The sequence below is a fragment of the Tachypleus tridentatus genome, chromosome 6, assembly GCF_004210375.1.
Source record: "Tachypleus tridentatus isolate NWPU-2018 chromosome 6, ASM421037v1, whole genome shotgun sequence".
Lineage (NCBI taxonomy): Eukaryota > Metazoa > Arthropoda > Merostomata > Xiphosura > Limulidae > Tachypleus > Tachypleus tridentatus.
In genome coordinates, this window is record NC_134830.1 from 139494513 (window position 1) to 139514492 (window position 19980).

At 34.7% G+C, this 19980-nt stretch overlaps 1 protein-coding gene across 1 annotated transcript; it reads left to right on the forward strand.

Annotated features, from left to right (window-relative positions):
- The first annotated feature begins 1235 nt into the window (after positions 1-1235).
- Positions 1236-19016, forward strand: LOC143251477 (uncharacterized). Its single transcript, XM_076502770.1, has 2 exons — positions 1236-1963; positions 18102-19016. Exons 1-2 carry the CDS (start codon positions 1585-1587, stop codon positions 18701-18703), a joined length of 981 nt encoding a protein of 326 aa, XP_076358885.1. The 5' UTR covers positions 1236-1584; the 3' UTR covers positions 18704-19016.
- The last annotated feature ends 964 nt before the right edge of the window (positions 19017-19980 follow it).

A 19980-nucleotide genomic window follows, 5' to 3' on the forward strand; every position in this document is an offset into this window, starting at 1 on the left:
CCAACTTTTTTGTCTTTTCAATCACTTTCAGATGGTTGGAAATGTTTGAGTTGCTAGACCTAGCTTTAATGCAAGCTCGTGTACTGTTGTGCGAGGGTCTGTCTCAACTGTTTTCCTTAATGTGTTTTCATCTAAGGATGGCTTCCTTCCACGACTTCGTAGTTTTCAAGACTTTTCATCTCCATGTCGAAACCTTTGGAACCAACGTTGAACTGTACGTTCAGTAACAGATCCATGGCCGAACGCCTGATTGATGTTCTGTGTAGTTTTGATAGCTTTTCGTCCAAGTTTGAAGTCGTAGAGGAAAACCAGACGAAAGTCCTTCTTGTCCATGTTGCCTTGGGGTTGCGAAACTCACTCTGAGTAGAGTTGAAATAGCAGACAATTAACACACCATTTAAGCGGCAAACGTTGGATTAAACCAACGATAAGTTACTCAATATTCAGCTTCTAAATGCCATCGTGAGAATTCCAACATTTATTTCTGGACAACCTAACAGTAATATTGTGAAGAGTTATTCTCAAAAACGAGGAATTTTTTAGATAATCGAAGAAATCCTGAAACTGGAAGTAAAGATACATAGAGAAAGCAGGGACAGTACATGATTTTTTAAGTGTTTTTTGGTTTTTTGTATTAAATGTGTACAATAGGGAATCTATATATTAAACTGCCTAACAAGATAAAACATTTAGTCAAAGTACGATAAAGCCAAGAGAGCCATGACGGTCCCACGTGAAACCCAGTTTTCAAAACGCACTTGAAACTACTGTGCGTACAGATTCTAAAGGTTATGCCTCTAGAAACACGGGTGAATCCACAAGTCAGTAACTTTTATTGATGGATGTTAACACTAAATCAGTAACGTTGTAATTTTATAACTCTTTCACAGACACACACGACGTGTCAGGAGGAATATGACATATCAGTAAGAATTTCATCAACTGAAAATCGTCAAGTACCTGTTGGTTGTAAAATATAAAAGATCCACTTACAGAAGGGTGTGTGCTGCCAGCCAATAAGTTGATCCGTTTATTCAAAGACTTAAACTCGAGTAATTACTGGCGATAGTTTATACACGGAAAGTTACGGTTGTTCCCTCGTTCCTAACCACTCACTCGACGGCGGCCCCACTGCGCGTTCTTTGAGCTGTAACCTGGAAGGCGTGGCTTCACCTCTAAGCGCCATTCAGACCACTCAGTTATTTATTACCAGTAGCCAATCGAGGGCATCGCAGCGCATGAGTCGCGCGAGCCGATTTGGCCCTCAGCCTTATCCCGTTACTTATTTAGGAGATTCTTCTACCTAGTAACCAAAGCATAAAACGTCGTAAAACTGGGTTCCTCGCGTTTAATATCAAAGCAGACAAGAAACAGTGATTTACCACTGATGTCTGAATGTTTTATTATTACCTAATACTTACTAAACCCTACCCCTTCACGGCCAGTGTTTATTCCCGGAATTCGTCAGTACAAAAGACAAGGTTTCGATATTTTTTATTACTTGTGTCTTCGTATCAGTAGTGGAGAGTTGTGTTTATATGTTGAACTTTCGATAGAGAAAAGGTACAGCTGTTCCCGACCGAAATGGATCAGAAAGAAACAGGTCGTACAATATCAGTTTACGACCGAGAGACCTCTGAAGATGTGGCGACGACGAAGTCTACGGATCCTCCCAAATCCATGTCAACGATGGGCAAAAATCCCTTTTCCATTAATAGTATATTAAGTCGAAATGAGCCAAAAAAACGTAACCCTGTGACGTCATTCCTGTCAAAGAGCGACGATAGCTCTGTGACCCAACTATTCTTTGACCATCATCTTCACTCCATAATCCGGCCACCTATGTTACTGCCCCTGCAGACTAGTCATCTGCCCCATAAAACGAACATCCCTTATTATCCTTGGTCTCAAATTGACTCAAAGTACATTACACACTCGGCGACAGACTACTCCAGTGAGAAAGGTAAGGTCAATATCTGCTTTTACAACACAATGGCCATATAATGACCACAAACAATGCATTAGACTTTAGTTCTGTATAATCTATACACATACATAATATGTTAACTACTTCCTCATAATCTATATAACATATATAGGCTAGATGACAGCAACTTCCGTAATCAACATATATCATACATTATGTTAGTTACTTCCTAATCAAAATATATCATATATTATGTTAATTACTTCCACAATCAACATAAATATATCATACATTATGTTAATTACTTCCACAATCTTGCATTATGTTAGCTACTTCCGAACTCAGCACAAATATATTATACATTACTTACCCGTTACTTACATTTCCATTTTCAACACACATACAATTACGTGTTACTTACTTCAGTATAATCAACACAATTATGTTATATGGGTGTTAACTAACTTAATATAGTCAACACAAATATATCATCTTTATGATAGATATTTGTCTATAATAAACACATACATATATCATCTTTATGTTAGTTACTTGCACACATTCAACACACATATATCATCTTTATGCAAGTTACCTGTGTATAATCAGCACATACGCATATTATCTTTAAGTTAGTTACTTCAGTATAACCAACACATATAAATGTCATATTTATATTAGTAACTTGTGTATGATCAACACATATATATATATATCACCTTTATGTCACTTACTTGTGTATAATCAACATATATATCTACGTTCTGTATGTTAGTTACCTCAGAATAATCAACAAATATATACGATCTTTCAACACATACATATATCATCTTCATGTCACTTCTGTATAATCAACATATATATATACATACCTTCTTTATTTTAGTAGCATGCGCATATTCAGCACATAAACATTGCTGGCCAAAATCTTAAGGCCAATGAACAAAAGAAAAATATGCATTTTTCGTTGTTAGACTCAACCACTTATTTGAGTAGAGCTTCGAAAGATGAAAATAAGAAAAGGGAAAATAAAATTAAAAAACCTTTTAGCATTTAATAGAGAAAATGTGAATACTATGAAATTAGCCTAAATACTAGCTGGTCAAAAGTTGAAGACCATTCCAAAAAGAAGTCCTAAACGGGGTAGGAAATGCCCAACAAGAGGTCTCAGTAGTGAGTTGCACGGCCATCATTGCGAATAACTTCAAACATTTGCTTTGACATGGTCGACATAAGCGTTTGCAAAATGCTGGCTCGAATGTTATTCCAAGTGGTGAAGATGGCTTCACGAAAATCATGCACTGTTTGGAACTGACGTCCATTTCTATAGACTTCCCTTGCCATCCACCCCCAAACATTTTCAATGGGTTTAGTACGGGCGAACACGCTGGATGGTCCAAAAGAATCACGTTATTCGCTATGAAAAAGTCCTTTGTCCAGCAAACATTGTGGATTGCAATGTTGTCCTGCTGAAAGATCTAGTCATTTCCACACAAGCAAGGGCCTTCAGTCAATAAGGATCCTCTAATGTCGCCAGCTGCTGTTTGACGCCCCTTTATAACCTAAAGCTCCAATTTTCCATGGAAGGAGAAAGCACTCCAGATCATGATGGAACCTCCTCCACTGTGTCGTGTAGAAAATGTCTCCGGTGGAATATCCGTATCATGCCAATAACGTTGGAAGTCATCTGGACCATCCAGCTTAAATGTTTTCTCATCAGAGGGCAAAACCTTCGTCCACTTTTGTACGTCCCATGTTTGGTGCTTCTCAGCAAAGTTTAACCGAGCTGTTTCATGGTGTGGAAGGAGGCGTGGCCTTTAAAGACGTTTACGTTTTTCAAAGCTTTTCTCTCGTAGATGCCGTTTTATTGTTCTTGGGCTGCATTCTGTGTCAGTAAGAGCCTTAATTTGGTTCGACGATCGGCTGGTATCTTGCCGGATAACCCGCCGAATCCTCCTGCTCAACGCCGGCGAAAGTTTCTTTGGCCGACCACTTAAAATTCTCGTTCTGTATCCCCAGGGTCGTTTAAGAAATTTGCAACAGCAGTTTTACTTCGCCAAATCTCACCAGCGATGACACGTTGAGAGAGACCTTGCTTTTGCAGCTCGACAATTCTATCACGTTCAAACTCTGTCAACCTTTTAGCCTTTGCCATGTTTTTACCCAATGTAACACGGGGGATATTAGTGTTAGATGCTGAAAATGCTAATGCTTGAACACAAATGACTGAATTTCGTTACGTGTTTACCGATTAACGCTTCGTTTCAGTATGGTCTTAAATTTTTGACCAACTAGTATTTAGGCTAATTTCATAGTGTTCACATTTTCCCTATTAAATGCTAAAAAAGTTTTTAATTTTTATTTTCCATTTTCTTATTTTCATCTTTCGAAGCTCTACTCAAATAAGTGGCTGAGTTTAACAACGTAAAGTGCATATTTTTTCTTTATGGTCATTGGCCTTAAGATTTTGGCAGGCATTGTATATATCATCTTTATGAGAGTTACTAGCGCATATTCAACAAATATGTATGATCTTTATGTTAGTAATTTCAACTTACTGAAAACATATATATATATCATCTTTATGTTAGTAAATTGTGTATAATCAACACATATACACCATCTTTATGTTAGTTACTAGCGAATATTCAATACATATATATATCATAGTTACTTCTGTATAATAAACACTTATATATATATATCATCTTTATGTTAGTAGCATGCGCATAGTGAACACATAAATACATATCATATTTATATTAGTAACACACGTGTGTATATATATATATATATAATTTTTAAGTTACTAACTTCAGTGAAATAAACACATATACATATCATCTTTAGGTTAGTTATTTATGTATGACCAACACAAATATATAACCTTTATGTCAGTTACTTGTGTATAATCAACATGTATATATACATATCATTTTATGTTAATTATTTCAGTATAATCAACACATACATATTATCTTTATATTAGTTCCTTGTGTATAGTCAATACATATACATATCGTTTTTATATCAGTTACTTGTGTATAATCAACATATATATATCATCTTTGTTTGTAACATCTGCATATTCAACAAAGTATACATATGTCATCTTTATATTAATAACATGCACATATTCAACACACATATATCAGTTTTATGTTAGTTACTAACGCATATTCAATACATATATATTATAGTTATTTTTGTACAATAAAGACACACATATCATCTTTATATTAGTGACTTCTGTATGATAAAACACGTTTATATAATTTTTATTTTAGTTATTTGTGTATAATCAACACATATATATAAATCATCTTTATCTTATATAGCCGTGTATAATCAAAACAGATATATCATCTTAATGTTAGTTACTTGTGCATGATTAAAACATATATATATATCATTTTCTTGTCACTGACTTGTGTACAATCAACACATATATATCATCTTTATCTTAGTTATATATCTTTACATTTTTATTTTTATATAATCAACACAATAATATCACCTTCATGTTAGTTGGTTGTGTATAATCGACAGATATATATAATCATCTTTATGTTTGTAACTATCGCATATTCAAAACATATATATCATCTTTAAGTTATTTAACTGGGTAAAATCAACATACATATATATATGATCTTTATGTTCCTTATCTATGTATAATCAACACCTATATAAAAATCATCTTTATGTTAGTTACTGGAGCATATTCAACACATATATACATATCATATTTATCATAGTTACTTCTATATATAATCAACACATATATGAATCATCTTTATGTTAGTTACTTGTGTATAACTAAGATATATATATATATATATATATATGACATCTTTAAGTTAGTTTCCTTTCTATAATCAGCACATATATATATATCATCTTTATATTACTTATTCGCGCATAATCCTCATACGTATATACATATCTTTATAATAGTAACTTGCACATATTCAACACACATATATATACATCATCTTCATGTTAATTACTTCGGTATAATCAACACATATATACATCATCTTCACATTATCTTTATTTATATCTTTATATAGTCAACACATAAATATCTTCTTCATATTACTTACTTATACATAATTAACATATATATATATGACATCCTTATGTTAGGTACGTCTGTCTAATCAGCACATAGGTATATCATCTTTATGTTAGTAAACTGTGTTTAATCAAAACATATATATATCATTTTTATGTTAGCTCCTCGCGCATATTCCATATATGTGTATGCATTTCATTTTTTTAATAGTAACTTGCAAATACTTAACACACACACATATATACATATATCATATCGATATTAGTTACATCGGTATCATCAACACATATATCATTTTTATGTCACTTACACGTGTATAATGAACATATATATATATATATCATATCGATATTAGTTACATCGGTATCATCAACACATATATCATCTTTATGTCACTCGCGTATAATGAACATATATATATATATCATTTTAACTTCGTTACCTTCGCATATTCAAAACACATATATATATCATCTTTATGTTAGTATATTGCGCATATTAACACAAATACATAGCATCTTTAGGTCAGCTCCTTGTCTATTAACAACACATATAAATGATCTTTATGTAGGCTGCCTGAGTATAATCATCTCGTGTGTATATCATCTTAATGTTAGTTACTTTTTAGAAATAACAAATATATATATATTTATATATCACCTTTATGTTAGTTACTTGTGTATAATCAACACAAATATATATCATCTTTATGTTAGTTACTCGTGTATAATCAACACATATATATATCATCTTTATGTTAGTTACTCGTGTATAATCAACACATATATATATCATCTTTATGTTACTTACTCGTGTATAATCAACACATATATATATCATCTTTATGTTAGTTACTCGTGTATAATCAAAACATATATATATCATCTTTATGTTAGTTACTAGCACATATTCAACACACATATATATTATCGTTACATTAATTACTTGTGTATAATTAATATACATATATGACATGTTTATGCTAAATACCAGAATATAATTAGTACATATATATATGTATCATCTTTATGAGTTAATTCTCTCATCATCACATATATATATATTTTATATTTATGTTAGTTAATTGTATGTAATCAACATATATCCAAAACATCTTTATGTTAGTAACTTGTGTATAACCAACACATTCATCTTATCTTTATGTTAGTTACTTCATTACTTTTGTGTTAATTACTTCAGTATGATCAACACATATATATTACCTTTACTCCCGTTATTTGTATATAATGAACACATATATATATCATCCTTATGTTAGTTAATAGCGCATATTAAACACACACACATATTTATCATCTCTATGTTAGTAACTCGTGTATAATCAACATATATATATATTTTCTTTGTGATAGTAACATGCGCATATTCAACACATGTATCATCTTTACCTTAAATACTCGCACATATTAAACCCATATATACAAATTAGTTACATGTGTAATTTAAAACATATAGATATCACCTTTATTTTAGCTATTTCTGTATAATCAACACATATACATATCATCTTTATGCTAGTAACTTGTTCATATTCAAAACGTATACATATAATCTTTGTGCTATTTGGCTGGGTATAATTAACATATATATATCATCTTGATATTAATTATTTCTCTATGATTCCCCATTTATATATCATTCTATTGTTTGTTACTTTAGAGTAATCAATACATATATATCATCTTCATGTTAGTTACCTCACTATGATCAATACATATATATCATCTTCATGTTAGTTACTTCACTATGACCAATACATATATATCATCTTCATGTTAGTTACTTCACTATGATCAATACATATATATCATCTTCATGTTAGTTACCTCACCATGATCAATACATATATATCATCTTCATGTTAGTTACCTCACTATGATCAATACATATATATCATCTTCATGTTAGTTACCTCACTATGATCAATACAAATATATATATCATCTTCATGTTAGTTACCTCACTATGATCAATACATATATATCATCTTCATGTTAGTTACCTCACTATGATCAATACATATATATCATCTTCATGTTAGTTACTTCACTATGATCAATACATATATATCATCTTCATGTTAGTTACCTCACTATGATCAATACATATATATCATCTTCATGTTAGTTACTTCACTATGACCAATACATATATATCACCTTCATGTTAGTTACCTCACTATGATCAATACATATATATCATCTTCATGTTAGTTACCTCACTATGATCAATACATATATATCATCTTCATGTTAGTTACTTGGGGATGATCAATACATATATATCATCTTCATGTTAGTTACCTCACTATGATCAATACATATATATCATCTTCATGTTAGTTACTTGTGTATGATCAATACATATATATCATCTTCATGTTAGTTACTTCACTATGATCAATACATATATATCATCTTCATGTTAGTTACCTCACTATGATCAATACATATATATCATCTTCATGTTAGTTACCTCACTATGATCAATACATATATATCATCTTTATTTTACTTATTTCTGCATAATGAACACATGCACATGTCATCTTTACCTTAGTTACTTGTGTATCATCAACATATATATATCATCTTCATGTTAGTTACTTGGAAATAATAAAGACACACACACACACACACATATATACATATATTTCTGTTGTTTACTTATGTATCATCAACACACATATACCGTCTTTATCTTAGTTCCTTTAGTATAATCAACATATATATATATCACCATTATGTGAGTTACTTGTGTACAATCAACATATATATATTATCTTTATATTAGTTATTTGTGTATTACTCACATATACACCAGACTTATGTTGTTACTTGTGTACAATCAACACATATACATGTCATCTTTACCTTATCTACTTGTGTATGATCAACATATATATATATATCACCGTTATGTTAGTTAATAGCGGATATTAAACACACATATATATGTCATCTTGTTAGTTACTATTGTATAATCAACACATATATATGTCATCTTGTTAGTTACAATTGTATAATCAACACATATATATGTCATCTTGTTAGTTACTATTGTATAATCAACACATATATATGATCTTTATGTCAGTTTCTTCGGTATAATCAACACGTATGTATCATCTTCACATTATATTTATTTATATCTTTATATAAGCATCACATAAATATCATCTTTATATTAATTACGTGTGTATAATCATGACATATATATATATATATGATCTTTTTGTTAGTTACTAGTGCATATTCAACACATATATATCAACTTTGTGATAGATACTTGTGTATAATAACCACATATATTTATCATTTTTATATTAGTTACTTGAGTATAATTAACGTATATATATATGACATCTTTATGTTAGTTACCTATGTATAATCAACATATATATATATCATATTTTTTTAGTTACTTCTGTATAATCCACATACATATATATCATATTTGTATAAGTTGCCTGTTCATAATCACACACATATTTATGATTTTATGTTATCTGTTTGTGTTATCTACATATATATATATATATCACCTTTATTTTACTTTGTATAATCAACACATATATGTCATCTTTATGTTAATTTGCTGTGTATCAGCAGCACATGTATATATATCATATTTATGTTAGTTTATTTTACATTATCAACACATGTATAGATATATATCATCTTTGTGTTTGTTTCTTGTGTATGATCAACACAAATACATCATCTTGGTAGTAGTGACAGACATTAAATGTTATTAAGATATACATATATATAATATTATACAGTATCAACCGATATCCTTATACAGAAACTTTTGGTTCCATGGTTTCGTTAATTTTTTTATATAATACTGACGGATTTGTAAGTAAAGAAATAGAGTTATATAAATGAGAAATTATTTGGTAAACTTGACCACATTTTCTTATTTCGATTTTTGCGTCGGCGTACATTGTTTGCAGTTCACAAGAACGAGTTGTTGTTTTGAATTTCGCGCAAAGCTACACGAGGGCTATCTTCGCTAGTCGTCTCTAATTTAGTAGTTAGTAGTTTAAGACTAAAAAAAAGGCAGCTAGTCATCACCACCCACCACCAACTCTTGGGCTACTCTTATTACAAACGAATAGTGGGATTAACTGTAACTTATAACGCCCCCACAGCTGAAAGGGCGAGCATGTTTGATGTGACGGGGATTCGAACCCTCGACCCACAAATTACGAGTCGAGTGCCTTAACCACCTAGCCGTGCCGGGACTCACAGAAACGAAGAGCTGTTTTACGACAAGTTATAGGTGTAGTTTCGATTTTTTAAAAAATACCAGTTTATAAATTACACCTTTCTTTATAATTGTTTATTGTGCCCATTAAGACCAATCCCATTACTCGTTGGTAATAGAGTAGCCCAAAAGTTGGCGGTGGGTGGTGATGACTAGTTGCCTTCCCTCTAGTCCTACACTGCTAAATTAGGAACGGCTAGCGCAGATATCCCTTAAGTAGCTTTGCGCGAAATTCTAAACAAACAAACAAACAAACAAACCCATTAAGACATCGGTAATGACAAACGTTTTTGGGCTACTAGTTTAACATGAAAAATATTAAAGTGCCTACTTCATAACACTTCACTTTTCTTATGACGAATTTTATCTTTTTTTCTTCCTCTATCTATCTTACTATATCATATTATATGTCAATGGTTTGGGTTTTCTTTATTAACTCTAGTGTGTGACGAAATACGCATATAAACACACGACTTTCAATCGAAAAGGTTTTATTTAGGCTTAGCGTTTCAGTATTTATGTGGGATATAACGTTCTAGCATTCACGTGGGACGTAACGCTCACATAAATACGAAGCTATTTATTAATTTGGGCACTAGTCTTTGAAAAGTTGTATTCAATAATAATAAAACTAAAACAAACTAAAACGTAGAAATCTCTTGGGGACAATTGAAAGAGTTTAACTGAAAAGTTGGAATGCAGTCTTGACCAAAATATGTGGATATTTTGTAATTAAATAAGATCATTAATATTAAGATGGAATAAAAATACTCCAGCTGTTGTTAAAGTGATGCAGGCTGTGTTAAACATCCACATATTTCTTTGATAGATTGTTTAGGCAGAATATTCATGATGAAACTTTATAGAATGAACGGCAACTGCCTGTTGTGGAGACACAAGTGCAGAGGACGACGTTTCGAAAGTCTTCCACCTTTCGTCTTCAAGTTAGACGGAAGACTTTCGAAACGTCGTCCTCTACACTTGTGTCTCCACAACAGGCAGTTGCCGTCCATTCTACAAAATTTTATCTGCATATTCAATATATATTAAGAGACAGGTTGTATGGATTGTGAATGATTTGTTAGAGCAGAAAGGACAACTATCAAACACCTGCAGATGGATGTGTAATTCAGCATTTCAGGTATCACAAACAACAAAATGTTACCAATATATATATATATATACATAATATAAAATATAACATCAAATAATTATAAATAGCGTCTTTAACCCTATATCAGTTCACACTAAACACTCAAAACTTGGTTGGCCCTCCACGTTGGAGCCTGGCATGGCCTAGCGCGTTAAGGCGTGCGCTTCGTAATCTGAGGGTCGCGGGTTCGCGCCCGAGTCGCGCCAAACATGCTCGCCCTTCCAGCCGTGGGGGCGTTATAATGTGACGGTCAATCCCACTATTCGTTGGTAAAAGAGTAGCCCAAGAGTTGGCGGTGGGTGGTGATGACTAGCTGCCTTCCCTCTAGTCTTACACTGCTAAATTAGGGACGGCTAGCACAGATAGCCTTCGAGTAGCTTTGTACGAAATTCCAAAACAAACAAACAAACCCTCCACGTACCTAATAACTTCTGCAAGGCAACGTGGCATGTTGTCAATGAGCTTATTCATGTAATCCACCGTGATTTTATCCCATGTCACTAGAAGGCGCTACAACTCAGTTACAGTTGCTGGTTTACGGTTGCGGTTAGTAGTTTTCTGTCTCCGTTCATCCCAACAGTTCTCAATGGGACTACATTGGTAGAATTTGCTGGCCCTGACAATCTTGTAATGTCCTCCTGATGGAGGTAACCCTGTACGATACGTGCACGGTGAACAGTGACATTGTCATTCTGGAGCATAAAATTATTGCCAAACCTTGCCCTACCATATGACATAAATATTTTCTCCATGTGATGTCTATAAGGGCGCTATTGACGTTTTCCTAGATGATATGAAGAGCGGTTTTTCCACTGTGACGAACAGCCGTCTAAACATGTACTGCACCACCTCCTGTGTGTTCCATGTGGGAAAGACAGTCTTTTCCAAACAAACGACGTAAAAAAAAAAATCTACTTTAAGCTTTGAAAAGCCGGAAACAGGACTCACCTGAATAACATGTGACAGTGTCCTAACTGTAAGTTGAGATGCTATCTTGACAAGTAACACGGTGATTTATTCTGGTTAATATCGGTTTCCAGAAAGCTCTTCTTGCTAAATAACTTAGTTTTGTTGGTCTCCTGTTCGCTGTTCTTCTGAATACCCTGGAATGAATGTCTTCATGCCATTCCTGTTGTAAGATGTTGCAAGACTTCTTTCGACATTGACCTCGTAACTTGATCAAAGCACGGTCATCTCGGGCAGTTTTGTGTGTGTCTACCAGTAGCTTTTTCTGGATCAACGTTTCTTGCAGTCCAATTACATTTCAGAATTCTGGATACAATATACTGGAGTTACCATGCTGTTTTGGTTATTGTTGTTACTGTGCACAAAGCTATACAAAGAGCTATCTGTGCTCTACCCATTACGGGTATCAAAACCAGGTTTCTAGTAGTATAAGTTTGTAGACATACCACTGTACTAGTGTTCTGGTAATGCCAACAACATGATGCCCTGTAACTTCTGGCACGTGACGGAATTGTCTGAACAAAGCATCGACGTGTTTCGAGAAACACTGTACCAAAATCACCATTTTTTATACAATGCATATGTGTTTTGACGAACAAATACTCAAAACAAATACACGTTTTAACAATGATAAGTTACTCACGAATTTACTCAATAACGTTTCCACACATAAACAATAACATCAATACAGAAAAGTATGTCAACATTTTAGTCAATATTGTACAATTCATAAAGAATAGAAACACTCTTATTAGAAACAAGACCAGTTCAGAGTGGACAGCTCATAGATACTGCTTGTAGTGTACATTTACTAGAAACTAGGCTATCTTAGAATAATTTCTCTACATTAGAGAGTGGGTAACTGTAATCCTTTGCAAAGATTTTCCGTGACGACGTCAGAGACTCTCTAATACCGTTAAATGTAACTCTAACAAACATTATAATCAGTGATGTCGAGAAAACCCACTTCTAGAGAAAAAATATATATGTAAAAACGAGCCATTTTTACATATATATTTTTAACAAAAATTATATTTAATTTTTAACCTGGTTTACTTTTAATGTTTATTATTATTTCTTTGTTTTTAATATCCTAAAATGTTATCGATTTTTTAACTTCTTGTCAAAACCAAACTGGTTTGTTCTCTTTCATTTGTTTATTTTGAATTTCGCGCAAAGCTACTCGAAGGCTATCTGTACTAGCCGTTCCTAATTTAGCATCAATAGACTAAAGGTAAGAGAGCTAGTCAACGACACCCACCGTCAACTCTTGGTGCCTCCACGGGTGAAAGAGGAAGTATATTCGGTGAAAAGATTTGTACTCGTAGCACAGAGATTGCGAGTCAAGCGCTTTAACCATTAGACCAGGCCATGTATTTACTTGAATTAGGCCAATAATTATAGTTAATTATTTCTTTAAAATGTTACCTAGTTCGTTATTAAATTGTTGTTATTACGTCGACATCTGATTCATAACTCTCATCATTCAAAAAAATGTTTCCACTAAACGATTACTTCATAATTCGTCTACACAATTTATTTAACTTTCTCTTGTTATACGGTAACGAAACACGATTTTTTTACTGTTATATGCCTAGATAATTACACTTGAGCCATTAGGTAGCGCTAGTAACGCATAACGTTATCCAATACATACAAGTTTTAAAAGTATTCCTACAGTCTGTACGAAATATTAGCGTGTGTGATATGCAGAAAGACCTAGTACGTAAGGTGATTTGATTTAATTGTTTCAAATTACACATTTTACTTATGGATAACAATTAGGAGCACGTGAATAACTTATAAAATCATTATCTTCTAAGTTCGTTAAATAGAAATTTACCAAAAAAATTCATGTTTATTGCCGTAATTTCAACTTACTTGAAACTTTAACTTCCCCAAGTTTTGAAATTTTCGTTATTAACAGCAAAACTCACTAATTAGCCTCCTTAAACAGACGTTAAATATTCATTCATTTCCTGCAAAGAGGTGTCGAAATGTAGCCGGAAGATAATAGCATGAAGAATTTACGAGACAACGATTTATTACAACGCTTAAGAATACATTGTTTGTTCTTACGAAAAAACTTTTCAGTAATATTTAAAAGAGCTTAAAGATGTATCGTCTTTCCCATATTAGTTTTCTTTTCTTTCTTTTTCTCCAGATTTGCATAATTTTAATACATTATTAAAACGTGCTGATCATGGGATGTGTTTTCGTTTAGATCTCTTTTGTCTCGTCTCGTACGATTTTTGCAAAAAAAACACGAAAAGACAGACTAAGAGTGCAAATATGAAGTTGAAGTAAAAACAACCTTTTAACGCGTATTCCTCTCCCCAGAGGCATAGCGGTAAGACGTAAGGCTTAAAATGTTAAAAACTGACTTGTTGACAGCGCAGCACAGATAGCTGTGCAAGTTTGTAAATTCATCAATTAACGTACACATGCTGCAGTATTATTAAATTATTTTATACGTATGTTTTTTTTTTTTTGAATTTCGCGCAAAGGTACACGAGAGCTATCTGCGCAAGCCGTCCCTAATTTAGCAATGTAAGACTAGAGGGAAGGCAGCCAATCATCACCACTCACCGCTAACTCTTGGGCTATTCTTTTACCAACGAATAGTGGGATTGATCACCGCCTTATAACACTCCCACTGCTAAAAGGAGAAAGAAGAGCTTGTTCGGTGGGATGGAGATTCGAACCAGTCATCCTCAGATTACGAGTCGAGCGCCCTCAATACTTAGCCATGACGGGCCCCTTATTTACACATCTGCTAGTTGATTGGTTTGGTTATTAGCACAAAGCTACACAATGAAATATTTGCTCTCTGCCCACCACGGGTATTAAACCCCAATTTTTAGCGTATTAATCCTGCAGAGCTATCGCTGAACGAAGGGGGAGGGAGAACAGTGTCTGGATCAACGAGTGATGATAATAATATATGCATACATACAGAAGATGTGTGAAACACCATTCAGGGCTTATCTAAGTTTATTACGAATAATGACTGCTAACGTCATTAACAGTTGAACAAATGGGTTAATAGACAAAACAGACTTACAAGAGAGAGTCCTCGTTGCTCACTTTGTTACCATTAGAAGCAAGTTTAGTTTGTTAGTATTAGAATTTCGCAAATAAATTCTTGAGGGTTATTATATATAGCCATCCCTAACTTGGAAGATCAGCTACCAAAATGCACCCTCTGACACCCTCTTTTCTATATAGCCAAAGTGCAAGGATTGTTTTTAAGACGACTAGCCGCGAAAGTTGAACATTAGGATTCACGGTCCGGACACGCTAGCCATTAACTGACTGACTATCGGTCTAGAACAACGTGAACACAGCAATGTAGGGACGGAATACGAAATGAGCTGTATGATAAGGTTTAACGATATTTGATTAATTTCGAAGAACTTGCGGCCCGACCAACGGAACATATGACCATCATAATACACCTGGTATATCCACTGCCAGTGAGGGCTTACATATACTACCAGGACCCTACTGAGCGGATGGGATAACAACTGTTACGGCGAGAACTGGGTTAAACTGAAGAAGAAGAATATATCATCAGATATTTTCATATCCATCAGAATCTGACACAGATATTTTACAATGTATAACTTAGTCAGATTCAAACCGTGTACATACGTTATTTTCTCCAATTATTTTAATATACTTTATGGTCTACTTTCAAACTATAATATCGTGAAATTGTTTCTTTGTAGTTAAGCCCAAAGCTACACAATGGGCTATCTGTGCTTTGCCCACCACGGATATCGAAACCCGGGTTGTAGCGTTGTAAGTCCGCAGACATTCTGCTGTACGGCTGGGGGGGGGATATGTAAAAATTTCTTTGGTTTTGAGCAAAGCCACACGAGGGATACCCGTCGTATCCCCCGCTGAGGAAAAACACGATTTCACGACAAGAATTAGTTAAAAATTAAAAAATATATATTTTGAGTTATTAAAATCATCGCTGTCAACACTTTTTAATGCAAAATTAATAACTCTTTTATTATCGTTTTACTGGGATAGCAGTAGCCGTAGCGCCCCCTGGCAAGCGAAGATATTGGATGACGATTCCAAGTGCTGAAATATCGTTCTTATAATCAATTTGAGAGATTAATCAAATGCCAGTCTGTGATGGACATTTACTGTCCTAACCGAAAGGTACAAAGTTATTTTAAGTATTTCTGATCTGTTTGTTTGTTTTCGAATTTCGCGCAATACTACCCGAGGGCTATCTAATTTAGCAGTGTAAGACTAGAGGGAAGGAAGCAAGTCATCACCGCCCACCGCCAACTCTTGGGCTATTCTTTTACCAATGAATAGTAGGATTGACCGTCACGTTATAACGACCCCACGGCTGAAAGGGCGAACATGTTTGGTGCGACGGGGATTCAAACTCTCAGATAACGAGTCGAATGCCTCAACCCACCTGGCCATGTCGGGCCTTCCTGATATGACAGCGACATGATGTTAAAGTTTAACTACATCATTACAAATGGCTCTCAAATATAAATTATCAAAAGTCTACGTAACAAAGACGTTTTACAATTCCTTTAATCCGAGTCATAGATTACTTGCTAACAACTCTAACAACCGGTTTCATCCAGTTCATAATGAGGTAAACATGGATACAATTAAAATGCTAACATCAAATGCTGTTTACATATTTTATTCTCATTACGGACTTACTGAATGTCCCGCGGTAAATCACAGACTTGTAACGCTACTATCGGGTAATCGATTCTCCTCGGGGGATAGAAAGTTAATAGTTACTAGTATGTGTTTATTCTGACAAACAACAAACAATTATTAAATATTAGAAAACATGTTAACAATAAAATAGTTGAACTTACTTCAATGTTGTAACGTTCACTTTACCATAAAAGAAATGCAATAATTAATATCATTGATACACCGCAGTAAATGTCCAGTATCGTGACTGTTAAGATCAGAGGCCTGAGTTTGTTTAAAATTAACTCGGTTTCTTTGTTGATAGGCCCGGCATGGCCAAGCGTGTTAAGGCGTGCGACTCGTAATTTGAGGGTCGCGAGTTCGCATCCCCGTCGCGCCAAACATGCTCGCCCTTTCAGCCGTGGGGATGTTATAATGTGACGGTCAATCCCACTATTCGTTGGTAAAAGAGTAGCCCAAGAGTTGGTGGTGGGCGGTGATGACTAGCTGCCTTCCCTCTAGTCTTACACTTCTAAATTAGGGACGGCTAGCGCAGATGGCCCTCGAGTAGCTTTGTGCGAAATTTAAAAAAAACAACTGCTGATTGTAGTGACAATACACATGTGAAACTGAAACAATCGTGAGAGAAGTCACAATTTGAAAAGGTCTATTTTTTATATCCTAAAAAAGGAAGGGGTGAGAGCTAATTTTCAGTTATAAATTCATTTTTCATACAACTTTAAATAAAAGCAACCTCAATTTATTCGTCAGGAGGCAGCACTATCGCCAAAATTCTAAATAACTAGTATGATGTTCAGTGGAAATAAATAATAAAATTAGATGTACTCCTGAAGAATTTCTTTTTTTAAAAAAAAGCTAATTTAGATTATTTGTGTGAAAGACTTCGAGCACTGATAGAACACTTGTTATTATATTAACGTACTGTTACAGAACTATTAACTACTGTAAGTTTAATCCGAATATTTCTTCTCCACCAGAAATGAGGGAGAACCGATCGTTCAGTGCGTCACCACTTCGATGCGACACCGCTGCTGAATCGGCCGAATCCGAGGCCGTTATAACTTCACAGTCGGCGGCGCCCGCACACCCTCGCGCTGACATTCGCCACGAGGATGACGAGATGGCGGTGACCAGTGGATCACGAGACGAGAAGAACAAGAAGAATCGTCGGAAGAAAAAGACCAGGACCGTGTTCACGCGGAGCCAAGTATTCCAACTGGAATCAACCTTCGACATGAAGAGATATCTGTCCAGCTCCGAGCGAGCGGGGTTGGCAGCGTGTCTTCACCTTACCGAGACCCAGGTGAAGATTTGGTTCCAGAACCGGAGAAACAAGTGGAAGCGACAGCTGGCCGCCGAGCTCGAGGCCGCTAACATGGCACGAGCCGCAGTAGCAGCTCAGAGAGTTGTTCGCGTGCCTATCCTATACCACGACAACGGCACCTCGGCAAACGGCTCCCATTCTCCTGACACAACCACCCTTCCACAAGCAAGTCTGGCCACCTGTACCTCCTTGTATTTCCATCCCTCCTACAACTACAGTCAAGCAACCATGCGCCCCCTGTCATCCTTGGTGTGATTTATGAGTTTAAATCTCTGATAGATGCGTTAAACAAATGCACGAAAAAGAAAGACGTGAGGACGATGATAAATATATTGAAAAGTGAAAACTGCTGTTCAAAGTGATGTTAAATGATAACATCAAGTATGTTGATCGGGTGTAAGATTATATGATGTGCTGTTATACAAAGTGAAAACTGTTTCGTTTTAAATTAACAAGATGTTTGTGCTAATGTTTGTGTTCCAGTCTCTCGCTTTTCTGCAACCTATCTTCACAAATATACTCTGTTCTTTGTGAGAGTTATCTAAGTCAGGCCTAATTGTAAGAAAAACCAGTGTATTCATTGTAAATAAAATGTTGGATCACGATTAACTTGTCCCTGTACCTTGTAGGATACAAACATCTGGTTTCACGAGAACAGGACTCGATTGTAGTAAGCAAGACACCGTCAAGGAAATCTTTAATGTTTCATTCTATAACGCACACACACTGAAATAAATGGCTCACCAGAAAGGAATCTGGAATATTTACTCATCACAACACAACACAGATAGAAATAAAACTAGCCAAGAACACGTAGTGGCCGAGCCAGGCCTGATCGTTAAGGCGCCCGACTGGCAATTTCAGGGTGATGGGTTCAATTACCTACCTCTGAACGAGCTCTTCCTAGACGGCAGCTGACTAGGTGAACTACCCTATCACATGATAATGAATTAGAACAAAATAGGCACTAAATTACAATTCTCCCTACCTTCTGCACGCAGGTGGGTCAGCAACAGACTCACGTCGTACGAAGCTAAAATTCAAGGTTCGATTTATCGCAGTATACAAAGTGTATTTTGTAGCTTTTCCAGTAATTAACCATAAAAACAAACAAAAACATCGGTCCAACCTTCAACAAACATTAAATATGTCATTCAATTTGTTATTTTCTGGATATTTAGCAGAGGAAATTAAAACAGTTTAGAATTCTAAAATAAAGTCATTCCTTGTAATAAAAAACGAATTTAAAAGTTTCGTTTTCAACGGTGTTAATAACGGTATAAAAACGTAGAGAAGAAAACATACTTGGTAAAAATCACATTCCATTGTCACGAGATCGTCTGGAGTCGCGTGAACGTGCATTTTGCACGTGTAGTAACAGTTCTCGTTTCACTGCAGTATTGGGGTGTAGGACAATGAACTCAATCGTGGGGCATTTTCTTCATTACCACAAACAATTTATTTTCCTTCAGATTTACTTCCGATATCAACAAACTGAACAGAGACAAAGTTGACTTGGGTAGTTGATCAAC